This window comes from Onthophagus taurus, chromosome 10, assembly GCF_036711975.1.
Source record: "Onthophagus taurus isolate NC chromosome 10, IU_Otau_3.0, whole genome shotgun sequence".
Taxonomy (NCBI): Eukaryota; Metazoa; Arthropoda; class Insecta; order Coleoptera; family Scarabaeidae; genus Onthophagus; species Onthophagus taurus.
In genome coordinates this window covers 11,466,444-11,485,297 of record NC_091975.1, presented here as the reverse complement: position 1 = coordinate 11,485,297, position 18,854 = coordinate 11,466,444, and the positions used below count along the sequence as shown (strand labels likewise).

At 30.3% G+C, this 18,854-nt stretch overlaps 2 protein-coding genes across 2 annotated transcripts; one reads left to right on the top strand and one right to left on the bottom strand.

Annotated features, from left to right (window-relative positions):
* The first annotated feature begins 129 nt into the window (after positions 1-129).
* On the top strand, positions 130-14,524 carry LOC111418301 (TATA-box binding protein associated factor 13). The gene is made up of 4 exons (XM_023050809.2): positions 130-255; positions 301-482; positions 545-702; positions 14,458-14,524. Exons 1-4 carry the CDS (start codon positions 232-234, stop codon positions 14,487-14,489), a joined length of 396 nt encoding a protein of 131 aa, XP_022906577.1. The 5' UTR covers positions 130-231; the 3' UTR covers positions 14,490-14,524.
* LOC111418298 (protoporphyrinogen oxidase) lies at positions 14,507-16,014 on the bottom strand. The gene has a single exon (XM_023050806.2). The coding sequence runs from the start codon at positions 15,933-15,935 to the stop codon at positions 14,526-14,528; it is 1,410 nt and encodes a 469-aa protein (XP_022906574.2). The 5' UTR covers positions 15,936-16,014; the 3' UTR covers positions 14,507-14,525.
* Between the last annotated feature and the right edge of the window lie 2,840 nt (positions 16,015-18,854).

Here is an 18,854-nt window from a genome sequence, read left to right as displayed (position 1 = left end):
TTGACATCAAGCGATGTGGCGCCATCTCTTTTCCAAGGGACTAAGTTTAGTGATAAATTGTAAAATATTAATTCTTATTTATTTACTTAAATTTATAATACACATACACAGCTTTAAGTTTGTTATTAATAAATTAAGTATTTGGGTGATTCTCATCTCGCGAACTATAAGAATCCTTTGATTATACAGGGTGAGTTACCGATCTATGCTTGGTGTTTATCATCAAACAAAATGGCTGCTGTTGATGAAGAACAAGTAAGTTTTAATCACCCTAAAATAACTTCTTAATCAATAATTTAGTTTGAGGAAGAAGAAGGAAACGATGCCCAATTAGCCCTATGTAGCGATGGAAGAAAAAGGCTTTTTAGTAAAGAATTAAGGTGTATGATGTATGGTTTTGGTGATGATCAAAATCCTTACACAGAAAGTGTTGATATTATAGAAGATTTAGTGATTGAGTTTATTACGGAAATGACTCATAAGTAATTAAATAAATAAACCTTTTAAATGTGCTAATTAATTTTATATTTATTATTATTATTAGGGCAATGGAAATTGGAAGAACAGGTCGAGTACAAGTTGAAGATATAGTATTTTTAGTACGAAAAGACCCTCGAAAATATGCTAGGGTAAAAGACCTACTAACAATGAATGAGGAACTGAAAAAAGCGAGAAAAGCTTTTGATGAAGTGAAATATGCAGGTAAAAGCACATAAAAATTATTCTTTTAGTCTTTGCTGCATGTTGTTTAGTAGTAACAATTGACTTAGTGTTAAATATTTGGCTTATATAACTGCATCTTAGCATTTTTATTTTAAAACATATTAAAGCTGTACCTATTAAGTATGAATAAATATGCATTTTTGTTAATAGAAGTATTTTTATCTCTTTTGTTGTAATGTTTAAAATGATTATCTGTGGTAAGTATTTGTTAGGTTCCCATAGCTTGTTTCTTATAAATTTGAGTACTTTGTTATGGTGCTTCCCTATGATGAGAGATAGACAAGAATTGTATAGATAAAGAATGGTAAAAATAAATCAACATGTTTCACAGTTTATTTTGATTTGTTTCCATGTTAAATCAGGAATCCAGGCAGTATGGTTGGTATTTTCAAATTCTTGATGGTAACATAATATTACAAATTTTGTTATAAACAATATTGCTCTCTTGCACTTTTGCACTCAGACACATAGATATCAAGAAAAATATGAAAATTTGATGAATTCATTGTTTTTTCAAGTTGTTGATGGTGACATTAGGAAATGTGAGCAAGTGAGAAAAAAACTTTTTCAATAAAAGTTATAGGAAATTTTATTCTTAACAATAATCTCTCTTACACTTTTACTTCCAGATACATAGATATCGAGAAAAATTCGAAATGGTGAAAATTTGATGAATTTGTTGCTTTTTTAAGTTGTTGATGGTGACATTAGGGAATCTGAGCATGTTACAAAAATACTTTTAAGACAAAAGTTGTAACAAATTTTATTGCAAACAATATTGCTCTCTTGCACTTTTGCACTCAGACACATAGATATCAAGAAAAATTCGAAACTATGAAAATTTGATGAATTTGCTGTTTTTTCAAGTTGTTGATGGTGATATTAGGAAATGTGAGCAGTGAGAAAAAAACTTTTTGAATAAAAGTTATAGGAAATTTTATTCTTAACAATAATCTCTCTTACACTTTTGCTCCCAGATACATAGATATCGAGAAAAAGTCTAAATGGTGAAAATTTGATGAATTTGTTGCTTTTTTAAGTTGTTGATGGTGACATTAGGGAATTTGAGCATGTTACAAAAATACTTTTTAGACAAAAGTTGTAACAAATTTTATTGCAAACAATATTGCTCTCTTGCACTTTTGCACTCAGACACATAGATATCAAGAAAAATTCGAAACTATGAAAATTTGATGAATTTGCTGTTTTTTCAAGTTGTTGATGGTGATATTAGAAAATGTGAGCAAGTGAGAAAAAAACTTTTTCAACAAAATTTGTAGGAAATTTTATTCTTAACAATAATCTCTCTTACACTTTTGCTCCGAGACACATAGATATCGAGGAAAATTCGAAATGGTATAAATTTGATGAATTTGTTGCTTTTTTAAGTTGTTGATGGTGACATTAGGAAATGCGAGCAAGTGAGAAAAAAATTTTTTCAACAACAGTTCTAGGAAATTTTATTCTTAACAATAGTCTCTCTTACACTTTTGCTCCCAGACACATAGATATCGAGAAAAATTCGAATTGGTGAAAATTTGATCAATTTGTTGCTCTTTTAAGTTGTTGATGGCGACATTAGGGAATCTGAGTATGTTACAAAAATACTTTTTAGACAAAAGTTGTAACAAATTTTATTGCAAACAATATTGCTCTCTTGCACTTTTGCACTCAGACACATAGATATCAAGAAAAATTCGAAACTATGAAAATTTGATGAATTTGTTGGTTTTTCAAGTTGTTGATGGTGATATTAGGAAATGTGAGCAAGTGAGAAAAAAACTTTTTCAATAAAAGTTATAGGAAATTTTATTCTTAACAATAATCTCTCTTACACTTTTGCTCCCAGACACATAGATATCAAGAAAAATTCGAAATGGTGAAAATTTGATGAATTTGTTGCTTTTTTAAGTTGTTGATGGTAACATTAGGGAATCTGAGCATGTTACAAAAATACTCTTTAGACAAAAGTTGTAACAAATTTTATTGCAAACAATATTGCTCTCTTGCACTTTTGCACTCAGACACATAGATATCAAGAAAAATTCGAAACTATGAAAATTTAATCAATTTGCTGTTTTTTCAAGTTGTTGATGGTGATATTAGGAAATGTGAGCAAGTGAGAAAAAAACTTTTTCAAGAAAAGTTGTAGGAAATTTTATTCTTAACAATAGTCTCTCTTACACTTTTGCTCCCAGACACATAGATATCGAGAAAAATTCGAAATGGTGAAAATTTTATGAATTTGTTGCTTTTTTAAGTTGTTGATGGTGACATTAGGGAACCTGAGCATGTTACAAAAATACTTTTTAGACAAAAGTTGTAACAAATTTTATTGCAAACAATATTGCTCTCTTGCACTTTTGCACTCAGACACATAGATATCGAGAAAAATTCGAAACTATGAAAATTTGATGAATTTGCTGTTTTTTCAAGTTGTTGATGGTGACATTAGGAAATGTGAGCAAGTGAGAAAAAAACTTTTTCAATAAAAGTTATAGGAAATTTTATTCTTAACAATAGTCTTTCTTCCACTTTTACTCCCAGACGCATAGATATCAAGAAAAATTCGAAATGGTGAAAATTTGATCAATTTGTTGCTCTTTTAAGTTGTGGATGGTGACATTAGGGAATCTGAGCATGTTACAAAAATACTTTTAAGACAAAAGTTGTAACAAATTTTATTGCAAACAATATTGCTCTCTTGCACTTTTGCTCCCAGATACATAGATATCGAGAAAAATTCGAAACTGTGAAAATTTGATCAATTTGTTGTTTTTTCAAGTTGTTGATGGTGACATTAGGAAATATGAGCAAGTGAGAAAAAAACTTTTTCAACAAAAATTGTAGGAAATTTTATTCTTAACAATAGTCTCTCTTACACTTTTGCTCCCAGATACATAGATATCAAGAAAAATTCGAAATAGTGAAAATTTTATGAATTTGTTGCTTTTTTAAGTTGTTGATGGTGACATTAGGGAATCTGGGCATGTTACAAAAATACTTTTTAGACAAAAGTTGTAACAAATTTTATTGCAAACAATATTGCTCTCTTGCACTTTTGCACTCAGACACATAGATATCAAGAAAAATTCGAAACTATGAAAATTTGACCAATTTGTTGTTTTTTCAAGTTGTTGATGGTGACATTAGGAAATGTGAGCAAGTGAGAAAAAAAATTTTTCAACAAAAGTTGTAGGAAATTTTATTCTTGACAATAATCTCTCTTACACTTTTGCTCCCAGATACATAGATATCAAGAAAAATTCGAAATGGTGAAAATTTGATGAATTTGTTGCTTTTTTAAGTTGTTGATGGTGACATTAGGGAATCTGAGCATGTTACAAAAATACTTTTAAGGCAAAAGTTGTAACAAATTTTATTGTAAACAATATTGCTCTCTTGCACTTTTGCATCCAGATACATAGATATCAAGAAAAATTCGAAACCATGAAAATTTGATGAATTTGCTGTTTTTTCAAATTGTTGATGGTGATATTAGGAAATGTGAGCAAGTGAGAAAAAAAATTTTTGAACAAAAGTTGTAGGAAATTTTATTCTTAACAATAATCTCTCTTACACTTTTGCTCCCAGATACATAGATATCAAGAAAAATTCGAAATGGTGAAAATTTGATGAATTTGTTGCTTTTTTAAGTTGTTGATGGTGACATTAGAGAATCTGAGCATGTTACAAAAATACTTTTAAGGCAAAAATTGTGACAAATTTTATTGTAAACAATATTCCTCTCTTGCACTTTTACACCCAGACACATAGATATCAAGAAAAATTCGAAACTATGAAAATTTAATCAATTTGCTGTTTTTTCAAGTTGTTGATGGTGATATTAGGAAATGTGAGCAAGTGAGAAAAAAACTTTTTCAAAAAAAATTGTAGGAAATTTTATTCTTAACAATAATCTCTCTTACACTTTTGCTCCCAGACACATAGATATCAAGAAAAATTCGAAACTATGAAAATTTGATGAATTTGTTGTTTTTTCAAGTTGTTGATGGTGACATTAGGAAATGTGAGCAAGTGAGAAAAAAACTTTTTGAACAAAAGTTGTAGGAAATTTTATTCTTAACAATAGTCTCTCTTACATTTTTGCTCCCAGATACATAGATATCAAGAAAAATTCGAAATGGTGAAAATTTGATGAATTTGTTGCTTTTTTAAGTTGTTGATGGTGATATTAGGGAATCTGAGCATGTTACAAAAATACTTTTTAGACAAAAGTTGTAACAAATTTTATTGCAAACAATATTGCTCTCTTGCACTTTTGCACTCAGACACATAGATATCGAGAAAAATTCGAAACTATGAAAATTTGATGAATTTGCTGTTTTTTCAAGTTGTTGATGGTGACATTAGGAAATGTGAGCATGTTACAAAAATACTTTTTAGACAAAAGTTGTAACAAATTTTATTGTAAACAATATTGCTCTATTGCACTTTTGCACTCAGACACATAGATATCAAGAAAAATTCGAAACTATGAAAATTTAATGAATTTGCTGTTTTTTCAAGTTGTTGATGGTGATATTAGGAAATGTGAGCAAGTGAGAAAAAAACTTTTTCAACAAAAGTTGTAGCAAATTTTATTCTTAACAATAATCTTTCTTACACTTTTACTCCCAGACGTATAGATATCGAAAAAAATTCGAAATGTTGAAAATTTGATCAATTTGTTGCTCTTTTAAGTTGTTGATGGTGACATTAGGGAATCTGAGCATGTTACAAAAATACTTTTAAGGCAAAAGTTGTAACAAATTTTTTTGTAAACAATATTGCTCGCTTGCACTTTTGCACTCAGACATATAGATATCGAGAAAAATTCGAAATTGTGAAAATTTGATGTACACAGAAATAAAAATAAAATGCATTGACAGGTTAAAATATGTATAGTTCATTTTTTTGCTATAATACCTGTCAAATTGTTGTCAAGTTGGCAAAATTAACAGGGAGTTTTGTTTTATCATGTTTTGAAATAAATATGTCACATTGACGTTTGAGCTTTCGTTATTCAAAAAGAAAAGGTGCATAAAAAATCTTGTGGGGTGTTTATTTACCATTTATTTACCTAGAAAAGGTGTTTTGTTCTATTTAATTACTTTGTAGCACGTTTTTACAACAGATATGTACTTTATTAAAGTCGAATTTATCTAAAAATGTATTAGTATTTTAACCTCAACTATTTAGTTACTGAAAATGTTACTAAAAATCAGGAAAACAACATAAATTTTATAAGGGTTCTAAATAATACCAACAGAAACCCTAAAAAATTTACATTAACAAGTATTATAGAAAAAAAACGAACTATAATATATTTTAGGTCAGCACATAAGCTCGGGATTCCCCGTGAGATGTGTACACAGCGCACGTGTTCAATCACAGTATTTATGAAAGCTCCAATTTATTATGATTTTTTGAAGATCAGTTAATATAATTGTGTAAATCGATGTATAATAATTAATATCTCAAAAACTAATTTTTTTTTTCAAAAATCGTTTCTTTCATTGCAAAGCATATTATTTGTATTACAAATGCTGATAGTTTCATACCGATTTACGAAAGCTCCAATTTATTATGATTTTTTGAAGATCAGTTAATATAATTGTGTAAATCGATGTATAATAATTAATATCTCAAAAACTGAATTTTTTTTTGAAAAATCGTTTATTTTATTGAAAAGCTTATAATTTGTATTATTAATGATGATAATTTCATAATGATTTATGGAAGCTCCGATTTATTACGATTTTTTGAAAATGCATGAATATAATTTTGAAAATTGAGAAAATGTTTAAAACTTAATATTTCAAAAACTAAATTGTTTTTTGAAAAACCGTTTGATGCATTAGAAAGCTTATAATTTGTATTACAATCTCTGATAATTTCATAACGATTTATGAAAGCCCCGGTTTATTATGATTTTTTGAGGATGAGTGAATATAATTGAGTAAACCAGGATCTAAAACTTAATATCTCAAAAAGTAATTTGTCTTTTCAAAAATCGTTTCTTTCATTGCAAAGCTTATTATTTGTACTACAAATGCTGATAGTTTCATAACGATTTACGAAAGCTCCAATTTATTATGATTTTTTGAAAATCAGTTAATATAATTGTGTAAATCGATGTATAATAATTAATATCTCAAAAACTGAATTTTTTTTTGAAAAATCGTTTCTTTTATTGCAAAGCTTATAATTTGTATTATTAATGATGATAATTTCATAATGATTTATGGAAGCTCCGATTTATTACGATTTTTTGAAAATGCATGAATATAATTTTGAAAATTGAGAAAATGTTTAAAACTTAATATTTCAAAAACTAAATTGTTTTTTGAAAAACCGTTTGATGCATTAGAAAGCTTATAATTTGTATTACAATCTCTGATAATTTCATAACGATTTATGAAAGCCCCGGTTTATTATGATTTTTTGAGGATGAGTGAATATAATTGAGTAAACCAGGATCTAAAACTTAATATCTCAAAAAGTAATTTGTCTTTTCAAAAATCGTTTCTTTCATTGCAAAGCTTATTATTTGTACTACAAATGCTGATAGTTTCATAACGATTTATGAAAGCTCCAATTTATTATGATTTTTTGAAGATCAGTTAATGTAATTGTGTAAATCGAAGTATAATACACCTATCCCCCGATTTACACGGTAGATACGTTCCTGAGAAAAACGTGTAAATCGAAAATTAAAGATTTTCAAGTCAAAACCGTGTAAATCGAAAAGCTTGCAGAAAATGCATAATTTTGAAATGCATAAACAGGTACCACTTTACTTATTTTTAAGCAATCAGGGAAAATATGAACAGCAATACATTGATTAATCAGCTTAGCTAAGGGAATAATATTTATGTTTTGAATAACTTTTATGATGTTCGGATTCAAACCATAAATATCTTTACTGGAAGTATTCTTAAGCGTAGAAATGACATTTCTCATGTCGTTAAACGATATTTCATGAAAATTGAACTGTCCCGAAAAAAAATTAACATTATCATTATTAACCTTTACTTTGATGTAGTGGAATATCAGAAAGTAGTTCTTCCGCAATATTGCAGAAGCAACTGTTAAAGTCATCCGCATTACATTCATTCACGCCATCAATAGCTCGCCTAGGGTTGTTGTTTTTGATAACATTCCACACAGCCCTCTGGGTATTTTTAGAATTAGAAATGTATCTACTGTTTGCTACTTTTTTATTTTTAAGTATAATTCTACGATAGTGCCTTCTACAAGTCCTTACACAGTCCCAAGGAATAAACTCTGGAAAGGATTTGTTAAGATCAGAAACCAAATTGAGCAGATCTCTAGCTAGTTTAACTTCGTTATTAAACCAGGATACATGATTAGTGTCGATGTCTTTACTATCGACAATTTTAGTTTTTAATTGAAAGCAAGAATTTAGAGCATCAGATAATAGTTCAACAAATACTTTGAATTTAGTATTTACGTCAATATTCGATTGATTAATAAAGGAAAAATCAATTTTCTCAACAAAATTATAAAATTTTATAAGTCCGTAGCGAGTAATTGGTCGATAACTAATTTTAGATTTAGATTTAGGGTAGCAATTAGCAATGTTACACTCGAAAGAGATCGCCGAGTGATCCGACAAACATGGGTTCACCACCTTTACATTCCAAAGATTAGTATCAAGGTTAGTAAATACATTATCAAGGCAAGCGTTTAATCTAGTAGCTTCTTTCGTAGCTATGCTCAATCCGAATGATGAAAAAAGATCCCGCAATAGCCAAGACTCTTTAGATTTTGATTCAAAATGAACATTAAAGTCCCCAGACACTACAACACCTCTATCAAATGATAACCTCCCTAAAAGTTCTGATAATTTTGATAAATAAAGATGAAAATCTCCGTTAGGAGAGCGATAGACTGTCACGAGCTGAACACCGTTAACAAGCAAGCCTGCAGCTTCAAAGTCAATTTCATTGGAAAAATACATTAAATCAAACGAAAATTGTTTAGGGTATATAGTTGTATAATTATTACATGGCGGTTATGAACATGGCGACAAAAATTTGATGTATTAGCAAACCCATCTATTTTCAAAGAATTTATCTCATCATCTGACAACCAATGTTCATTTAAACACAGAATATCAAAATTATTATCTTTGGCAAAAATTTCAAGCTGCAAGCTTTTGCCATTAAGACTCTGTATATTATAGTGTAAAATTTTAATTGTCTTTGACACGTCATCGTCGTCCGGATTAACAAACTTAACACTAATGTCATTATCATATACGCCATAAGCTAGTTTACTGTTACAATTGGATTTAGGTAGCAAAAATTCTGATCAGAACAATCGATATTAATTAAATTAGGATGTAGATTTCGAGAAGCGCTGGATATATTTAAGATAAGTTTACCTAGGTACATATACAATTTATTTTTACCACGGCCATTCATATGTATAGAGTATATTTATTTGTAACTCTATATTAATTAACCATATAATAAAATATTAAAAATTAAAATGGAGTATTTGGTAGACTGTTTTATGTTTGTCTACCAGTTTATTTATTATTTTTATGACTATAACAAAATCGCCATGGGAAAATACATTATGTTGATATAACAACCCATGGTGATATAACATGATGTTTCTATATAAAAATAATAAGAGTGCGTGATGCGCTACAATTATTCCCCCCTTCAATAAAAATTAAAAATTTAAATTAATGACGATGTTTCAAACATAGAAATAAAAAGAACGAAGAAGGAAAGGAAATCCATAGAGGGTGGTAACAATTGTCTTTAGTCTGCACAAGAAAGACATTATATACATTGAAATAATAAGCATTTGTTTAAATTATAAAAAGGAAAATTTTACTTTTTTAGGATGTTCTTTAACAGTATTAATATCATGCAAGGTTTCATTCAACAAGAATGCTGGTTGTAAATGATCAATATGTATTGAAGTGTGGCGATTATTCTTTAGAATAACAAAGTATTTATCCATTCTCTTAATAACTTTGAAAGGACCTTCAAATCTGGACGATAAAGAATTTTTTATTCCTTGAATTTTTACAAAAACAAAATTTGATTTAAACAATTCTTTGTGTATGAAAGGTTTTAATTTTGAATGAAAGTTAGTCTGAGTTGGTCTCAAGTTTGCAAAAGATTCACGCAGGCTAATAAGAAGTTGATCTGTGTCTATCGAAGAGTTTGACTTAAGAAAGAATTCGCCTGGAAGACGAAGCGGTTGTCCAAACACAAGTTCAGCAGAAGAACATCCCAGATCTTCTTTTAAAGACGATCTGAGTCCTAATAAAATTATTGGAAGATCGTGAAACCACCTGTTGCTACTACCACGTGCAACAATGGAATTTTTGAGTGTACGATGAAATCTCTCCAAAATTCCATTGCTTTGCGGATGATAAGCAGAAGTACTAATTTGTGTAGTACCAATTAACATGGCAAATTTTGAAAAAAGTTGAGATTCAAATTGTCGCCCTTTGTCATGAGTAATTGTGTGCGGAATACCAAATCGTGAAAAGTAATTTTGAAAAAGTGTATTTGCTATGGTGCTTGCTGAAGTGTCTATAACCGGAAAAGCTTCTGGCCATCGAGTAAAACGTTCAATAACAGTTAAAATATATGAATAACCAGAAGAAGGAGTAAGAGGTCCAACAAGATCTATATGTATATGTTGAAATCTTCCTTGTGGAACCTTTATATGCTTTATAGGAGATTTTGTATATTTATTAATTTTAGTTTTTTGACATGGTATACATGATCTAGTCCAAAGATAAATGTCTTTACTCATGTGGGGCCAAAAGAAACGCATCTTTAATAAATGACGAGTTGCACGTATACCAAGATGTGAAACATTGTGAAATTTTTGGAAAATTTGTTTGCGAAATTTTTCGGGAATATAAATTTTAGGAATGGATGTTGAGACATCACACCAAAGAGTTATATCAGGAAAAACTGATTTTTCTTCAACGAGTGTAAAATTAGTATTACCTCGCGATTGGACTTGTAAGAGATGTTGTAACTGAAGATCTGTAGATTGAGCATGTTTAATCTCTTTTAAATCAGGATAAGGAAAATTGAGGGATTCTATATTAATGCGTGACATTGTGTCTGCAATAATGTTAGAATCGCCTTTAATATACCTGATGTCTGAAGTGAATTGAGATATATAATGAAGATAACGTGTTTGTCTTGGTGTTTTATCTGATTTGGAATGAATGGAATTAACTAACGGTTTGTGATCAGTGTAAATTGTAAATTGGTTGCCGTATAAAAAATGTTTGAAATATTTAATAGATGAATAAATAGCTAAAAGTTCCCTATCAAAAGTTGAGTAATTTATTTGACTAGGTGATAACTTTTTTGAAAAGAAAGCAACGGGTTGGGTCGTATTATTAATAGCCTGAGACAGAACTGCACCCATACCTGTATTAGAGGCATCTGTTGTTAATGTCAAATTGGCTGAAGGATTTGGATGCGCGATATATACGGACTGAGATAATAGATCTTTAGCACGTGAAAAAGAGTTGGTGTGCTCGTCTGCCCACACAGTAATTTGCTTCTGATTATTTTTGCAAAGTGTGGTCGAAAGAGAATGCAAGGGTCCAAGAATTTCAGAAAAATTGGGTACAAATCTGTGATAGAAATTGATCATTCCAAGAAATCTTTGGAGTTCTTTCAGATTTTGAGGTTGAGGAAAATTATTTATTGCTTCAATTTTTGATTGAGTTGGACGAGACCCTTTGGAAGATATATGATGGCTTAAAAAATCTATTGAACTTACTCCAAAAACACATTTAGACGGTTTAATGTTGATTCCAAAACTGTCTAATCTTTCAAAAAGTTGTCGAAGGTGAATTAAATGTTCATTTTTGTCTTTACTAGCAATAAGGATATCATCCAGGTAGACAAAAATGAAACTTAAACCGGAAGTTACTTCATTTATAAATCGTTGAAACGTTTGGGCTGCGTTTTTTAACCCAAATGGCATTCTAGAGAACTCATAGAGACCGAAAGGGGTAGTGATAGCGGTTTTGTAGATATCTTCTTCTGCTACTGGTATCTGGTGATACGCTCGTACAAGATCGATTTTTGAAAAAATTGTGCAACCATGAAGGTTCAAATTAAAATCTTGCAAATGAGGTAATGGGTATCTGTCTGGTACCGTTACTAAATTTAACTGACGATAGTCGCCACAAGGACGCCAGTCTTGACAATCTTTTTTAGGTACCATGTGTAAGGGTGAAGCAACAGAAGAAGAAGATGATCTACAAATACCGAGTTCTACCATATCATTGAATTCTCTTTTGGCGATTGCAAATTTAGTTTTGTCAAGTCGTCTCGGCCTACAAAATGGAAGATGTGAATCGGTTATAATATAATGTTTAACATTATGTTTAACAGGTAAATTAAAATCTGGAATAGTGGTTAAATTTGGAAAGGATTTTAAAAGATTTGTAAATTCAGTTTCGATAGAAAATAATTTAGGGGAAGAAATTTCTGAGTTGGCTAACGTGCCATAAGTAGATAAAGTGGTCTTTGAGTCTATCAATTGTCGATTTTTTATATCAACTAAAATGGCGAATTTATTGATGAAATCAGCTCCAATAATTGGTTTTGTAACATTCGCAATAGTGAAAACGAAAGGAAAATTTCTTCGTAAATTTAAAGAGACGGTTAGTAATTTTTTACCATAAGTATCGATTACAGAACCGTTAGCCGCAGTAAGTATGGACTGTGAGTCTTTTTGATTTAAGGGATAAAATTTATTTGGAATGACAGAAATGTCAGCTCCGGTGTCAATCAAAAATCGCAGGTTATTTTTATTATCATATACAAAAAGTCTGGAAGATATTTGGTTAATTGATTTTGAAGAAGGTGAGGATTTTTCTATCGAAACTTTAATTAGTTTTTTGAATTTGAATAGGATGTAGTTGGTTTATTTTTTATTAAATTATGGAATTTACACCAAGTACCTTCACAACTATAAGCTTTGGTACCATATCTGCTATGAAATTTGCAAATGTTTGAACGTTCTCGAGAAGGAGTACGATTGCGCGAACGAAATGAAGAATTGTCATTGTAACGACAATGTGAACAACACTGACGTTGTAAAGAATTTATATCTTCAACACTCTGTTGTAAGTTATTTATTTTATTTTGAATAGATGCAATAGATGTGTGTTGTTGTGTTACAGTTTGCAACAAAGTTTGACAAGTTGAAGTTAAATCACTGATGGCTTTTAATAAAGGAAAATCATGCGTCGAATGTGAATTTTGGGCAGGCGTAATTTCTGAAACTTTTAATGATGAATAAGGACCGGAATTTAAAGAATCCCAAATTTTATCTGCCATCGTTAGTAATTCAAGTGGATCACTTTTTCCAGAGGCCAGTAAGGCAACTGAAATTGTGTGTGGAAGCCTCCTCTTCCAAAGTTTTAAAAGTAAGTCTTGACTTACAACTTGAGAACCACCTGCAGTAACCATCATACCTCGGAAGAATTCAGATGGTTTTTGATTTCCCATCTCTGAACCCGACAGGAGATCATCTAGACGTTTCTCCTCACTTTGTGATAGTCTATCAATTAAAGGTTTTTTAAGAAAAGGATATAAGTTTGTGTCTGGTGGGTTATTAATCACATCAATAACTGATGAAATGATTTCTAACGGTAAATTAGAAATCACCAGATTGTATTTAGCTTTGTCATTCTGCACATTACAAATTGAAAATTTTGCTTCCACCTGAGTAAACCAGATTTCAGGTTTTGATACCCAAAAAGGTGGAAGTCGCACTGCAGAAAAATTTTCGGAAAAATTTTGTGTAACACCAACGTTATTATCGGGCATTTTGAATGAAACCTTGTTTAGTATCGAAGAATCAATGATTGAAAATTTGAAGAATATAATGTCTGACTTATGAGGAATAGAAACAATTGTCACTCACCCAAAAATCAGTTATTATGATGATTAGTTGTAATAGTAGGTTTCTTCTTCTCTTATTTTTCTTAGGTAGATTTTTCTTTTATGAAACGCAGAATTCTTCTTGTAGTAGATTTCTTTATTCCGTATTTCTGGTAAATTTCTTCTTGTCGTTTTTATTCCATGTGTATATTTCGTCTTCTTCTAATTCTTCTTCGATTGGTGTTTATTATAGATTTATTATATGGTTATTATTATATATTTTCTTTTTTGAAAATAGTCGGGGTCACCAATTATAGAGTATATTTATTTGTAACTCTATATTAATTAACCATATAATAAAATATTAAAAATTAAAATGGAGTATTTGGTAGACTGTTTTATGTTTGTCTACCAGTTTATTTATTATTTTTATGACTATAACAAAATCGCCATGGGAAAATACATTATGTTGATATAACAACCCATGGTGATATAACATGATGTTTCTATATAAAAATAATAAGAGTGCGTGATGCGCTACAATATGTAGTCCATGTTTAGTTTTTTACTGGAGCAGCGATATGTTACGTAGAAATGTTCAGTGATTACAACAAACTTTGTCGAAATTTTTTTTATCGAGCGGTTGCGAAGATATCGATCTCTAAATTGAGGTGCTTTGACTTTTTGCACGGATTAGTTTTACGTTGATATGGAATTAACTGTAGCGCCGGCTTAATACAATGACATTACTCATTCTTTATGATTTCTCTATACAAAAATAATAATACAATGTTTTTTCTTTTTTTTCTAGGAAAGGAAGCTTTACAAACCCAAGGAAATTAAAATAAACAATAAAAAAATACAAATTAAAAATTTAATTTAATCCCTAATTTCATCAATAGCCTTTTTAGCAGAAAATATCACATCATTAACACCAACACCATAATAAGACGACCCGCAAATAGCCAAAGGCAAACGATTCCTTTTAATATAACCCTCAATTTCTTTCACTTTCATTTCATGACCAACCATGTACTGGGGAATACAGTTCTTCAAGAATTGAACTTTCACAGATTGCGGTTTCTCATCAAGTTTCAACATCCTCTTCAATTCCTTTAACGCAATAATTTCCATCTCTTTCTCGCTTGTATTGTTATTAATGTATTTGTGGTATTTATATCCTCCAATCATCGCGGTTAAAACCGTCGTTTCTCGATACGGAAAACAACAACTATCAAAAATCACTCCTAATAAAGGCGATTCTTCGTTGGGCGCCACCAAAAAACCAAAACCTTCCTTAGGAATAACCTTTCCATTGTATTGTAAATTAACCACGCACATCGAAGCGTATTGAATACTCGCTAAAATTGAGGCTAATTCAGGGTGGTGATTCTTTAATAGGGTGCTTAATTCAAACGCGGGGATTGAACTAATAATTTCATTACCAACGATGCAATCACCTGATTCAGTTTTACAAATAACTGAGTGTTTATTTAACTCAACATCGACAATTTTTGTGTTAGCCCTAATATCAATGCCTTTCGAATCAAGTTTTTTCTTTAATGTCCTGGGTAAGACTTCAATTCCATTTTTAAAGGAATAAACGTTCCATTTTTCACTCCTCGAACGCAACAACAACCGACTATCCATTAAATTTTCTCTCTTTTTGGTTAAACCGTCGAAAAACAACCCTTGCAAAACACTCCCGTATCTTTGTTCCTTTTCAAATAAAGGTTTCATCAAAAATTTTACGCTGATTTCTTTAGCATCGCCGCCGCAGATTCCGCAGACAACGGGGGATATTAAATAATCAGCGACTTCATTTCCGAATCGTCTCGAAGCGAAACTGTACAAAGATTCGTCATCTCCTAAAACGTGCTTTTTTGGTGTTATAACGTCGTTCATTAAATAATAAATTAAAGGTTTGCTAAACGGTTCTTGCCGTCGAAACAACCCCATTAATGAATTCGGTAAGGAATGTAACGACCCGTTTGCGTAAATCATTCTGTTTTTTGCAGCCGGGCTTAGTTTCGAAACGGGCATAATTTCGTCTCCCAACCCTAATTCTTCGACTAATTGTAAAGTGTTTGCGCCTGAAATTCCGCTGGGCCGAATCGTTCGCGCTGCTTGTTCGAAAATTGTCCCATCGATTAATCGAGTCGTTTTTAACCAACCCCCAAAACGATCCGTTGCTTCTAAAACTATTAAAGGTTGATTTGTCGGTTGTTTCATAGCGTAATAAGCGGCTGATAAGCCGCTAATGCCCCCACCGACTATTATTCGTGACATTACTCAAAAAATTTCTCTTAATCACATTAAAAAATTGTTGACAAGTTTTGATGACATTTAAAAGTGAGGTTATGTTATTTAATGACATGTTAATTTTAATTTTTAAAAGTGAGGTTATATTGAAAAATCTTTAAATATTGAAGTTATAATTGATTTTGATTATTAAATTTAATTAAAATTGTATTTGTTATTGTTAATTAAATCGCTTCATTACATCAAATTATAAATGTAGATAAAGTAGATTTTGTTGTGTAATAGATTTAATGTTTGTAAGAACAACTAAAAGAGGGCGCTACAGATAAGAAGCTGTCATGTCTGTAAATGGCGGTAACCAAAATCTTAGAATAAGTTTAAACTAAGAATGTACGTTGATTTATATTTAATAAAATGTTTATTAAATATCAAGTGTTGTGTTACAAAGATATAACATGTTGATCCAAAACCTAAAGACACAATTCAAAAAACTTAGGTTCATACAAAATAAAATAAGACTCAATACATTTCTATAGCGTTAAAATAATCTAGAAAATATCTAGGAATATGTTATAAACACAGATACAAAACAAGAGTTCATGATTTATAATAATTAATAATATACGGGTGTCTCCGAAATGCGTGTACAAGGTGGTTCAAATTCGATGTCCGAATAGGTTAACTTGAAAACCAATAAGTGCAATTATCTTGGTTATTATTGTAGGTGGAGTATTATAACTACGACATTATATGGACACTTTTTTACAAAGAATTTCATGACGTAGTCAAAAAAAAACTAATTTTTAGTTATAGTACCGTAATTTACAGGAAACTGTAAATTTAATTTCTTTGATAACACTAAAAAAAAGATTATTTTTAACTTTATTCTAAAACAATAAGAAATAGACTTTTCAAACCCTATATTTTTGTAATCAGAAAAAAATAACGAATTTAATAAGCGCATAATCAGTAGTTGTTTCCATTAAAAAAAACGAAAATTGTCATAATATCTCAAAATCTAAAACAGAAAAAATTTTTTTGTCTACGTCACCAAATTCTCTGTAAAAAAGTGTCCATATAATGTCTTAGTTATAATACTCCACCTATAATAATAACCAAGATAATTGCACTTGTTGGTTTTACGATATTTTCAATTTTGACCTCTTGGAAAAAAACAAAAGACGATAGCGGTATAAGGTTTTCGGCATTAGCAGTTTCTCAAAAAACGAGATCATGACATGTAAACTACTTTTTTTCTAACTCTTATAGTTTCCGAGTTAGCCTATTCGGACATCGAATTTGAACCACCCTGTACAACGGAAGACCACACATTCCTTGGCTCAAAATAGGTCGATTTAAGTTGTTATTTATATCCAAAGTTGCTTCGTTTCGCCGCTAGAGGACTTCAAAGTTAGTAAAAAAAAATTCTTTTATTTTTTATAACTCGAAAACGTGTAAATCATTTGAAACTATTTTTCAGAAGTGAGGTTCCTCCTAGGTTCAATTAACGTCTTTTTATGGTTTTTGATACAATTTTAGAAACACAGGAATGATGGAAATGTCATGTGTTCACCGGATATTACTCCATATTTCTTTTTCTGGCCAGGCGACAATTACATTATTATAATTTCTGAATAGCCCATTTAGTTCTAAACCGTTTTTGCCTCTTATAAGATTTTGTTTACATAAGTGGTTAAGCCAGAAAAAAGGTGTTTTTAAATATCTGCAAGTCTTGTTTACGTCATTGCAGTTACAAAAGTTACCTTATCGTAGTTGGCAATGATTTCAACTAATTGCAATTTATGTTTAATACTTCTGAAAAATGGTTTCAATTGATTTACACGTTTTTGAGTTATAAAAAATAAAAGAATTTTTTTTGCTAATTTTGAAGTCCTCTAGCGGCGAAACGAAGCAACTTTGGATATAGATAACTTAACTTAAATCGACCTATTTTGAGTCAAGGAAATTGTGGTCTTCCGTTGTACACGCATTTCGGAGACAGCCTATATATATGTATACAGGTGTATCTGAATGACGTTCTCAAACGTCAGCGGGTCATTCTTTAGCAAATTCTAAGGGTACACTTATATGAAAAATGAGCGACTTCGACTCTCTTAAAAAATAACTAAAAGTGTAGGTTGAAAGTACAACTAGGGCCAAAACCCTATATTATATTATATATATACGATCGTCGTGAGCCATGTCATAAAAAATCGTGAGATGTTGAAATTTATTTAAAAATCACTCAATTTTAATAATATGTGTTACATATAAGCATAGCATTCAAGTAAAATAGTTTAGACAACGTTAATTTATAAAAATGATATAATTAAAAGGAAAAAAAATTAGTTTAAGTCATTTTTAGCGCCATCTAACGGCAAATAGATGTAACTAATAGAGACATTTACGGTAACCTACAATTCGAATTGAAAATGCTATGATTTTACTTTGATTTTTTATTAACACTAATTATTATATTATTTTTGTAATAAAATCGTGAGAAGTACATGTCAAATCATGAGATTAAAGGTAATATCATGAGATTTCATGATATATCGTAAGACCTGGCAACCTTGATAGAAAGAATGATGGATGATACATAAGACTTTGTTAGACACTTGACTCTTTTCCAACAAGTGTTGCACATAAAAATTCGATAAGTGCGTTTTATTTTATTAAAGTTACGTACGTTTTAGTTGAAATGTTTTGAGAAAACGAGTATTTTTTTTTATGGAAAGATTGGGTTTTAAAACCAGAAATCCGCTCTGCATTGCAATTCAAGGAGGGGATGTTGGGATGTTGGTCGGCCAATAACGCATTTTAGTTGATGTGCGGGTATTGTGGGGTGATAAAGTGTTGCGAAAATTAAAACTTATTACGCGAATTAAGTGATAAATACTAAATGTTATATTTGTGCTAAGTGATGAGTGATGTTAGTGATGTTAG

Bases quoted from the DNA above. Each gene is read 5' to 3' on its own strand.
- LOC111418301 (XM_023050809.2), top strand. From the start codon at position 232: ATGGCTGCTGTTGATGAAGAACAA. The intron at 483-544 runs GTAATTAAATAA...TATTATTATTAG, and splicing joins ATTACGGAAATGACTCATAA to GGCAATGGAAATTGGAAGAA. The intron at 703-14,457 runs GTAAAAGCACAT...TTTTTTTTCTAG, and splicing joins TGATGAAGTGAAATATGCAG to GAAAGGAAGCTTTACAAACC.
- LOC111418298 (XM_023050806.2), bottom strand. From the start codon at position 15,935: ATGTCACGAATAATAGTCGGTGGGGGCATTAGCGGCTTATCAGCCGCT.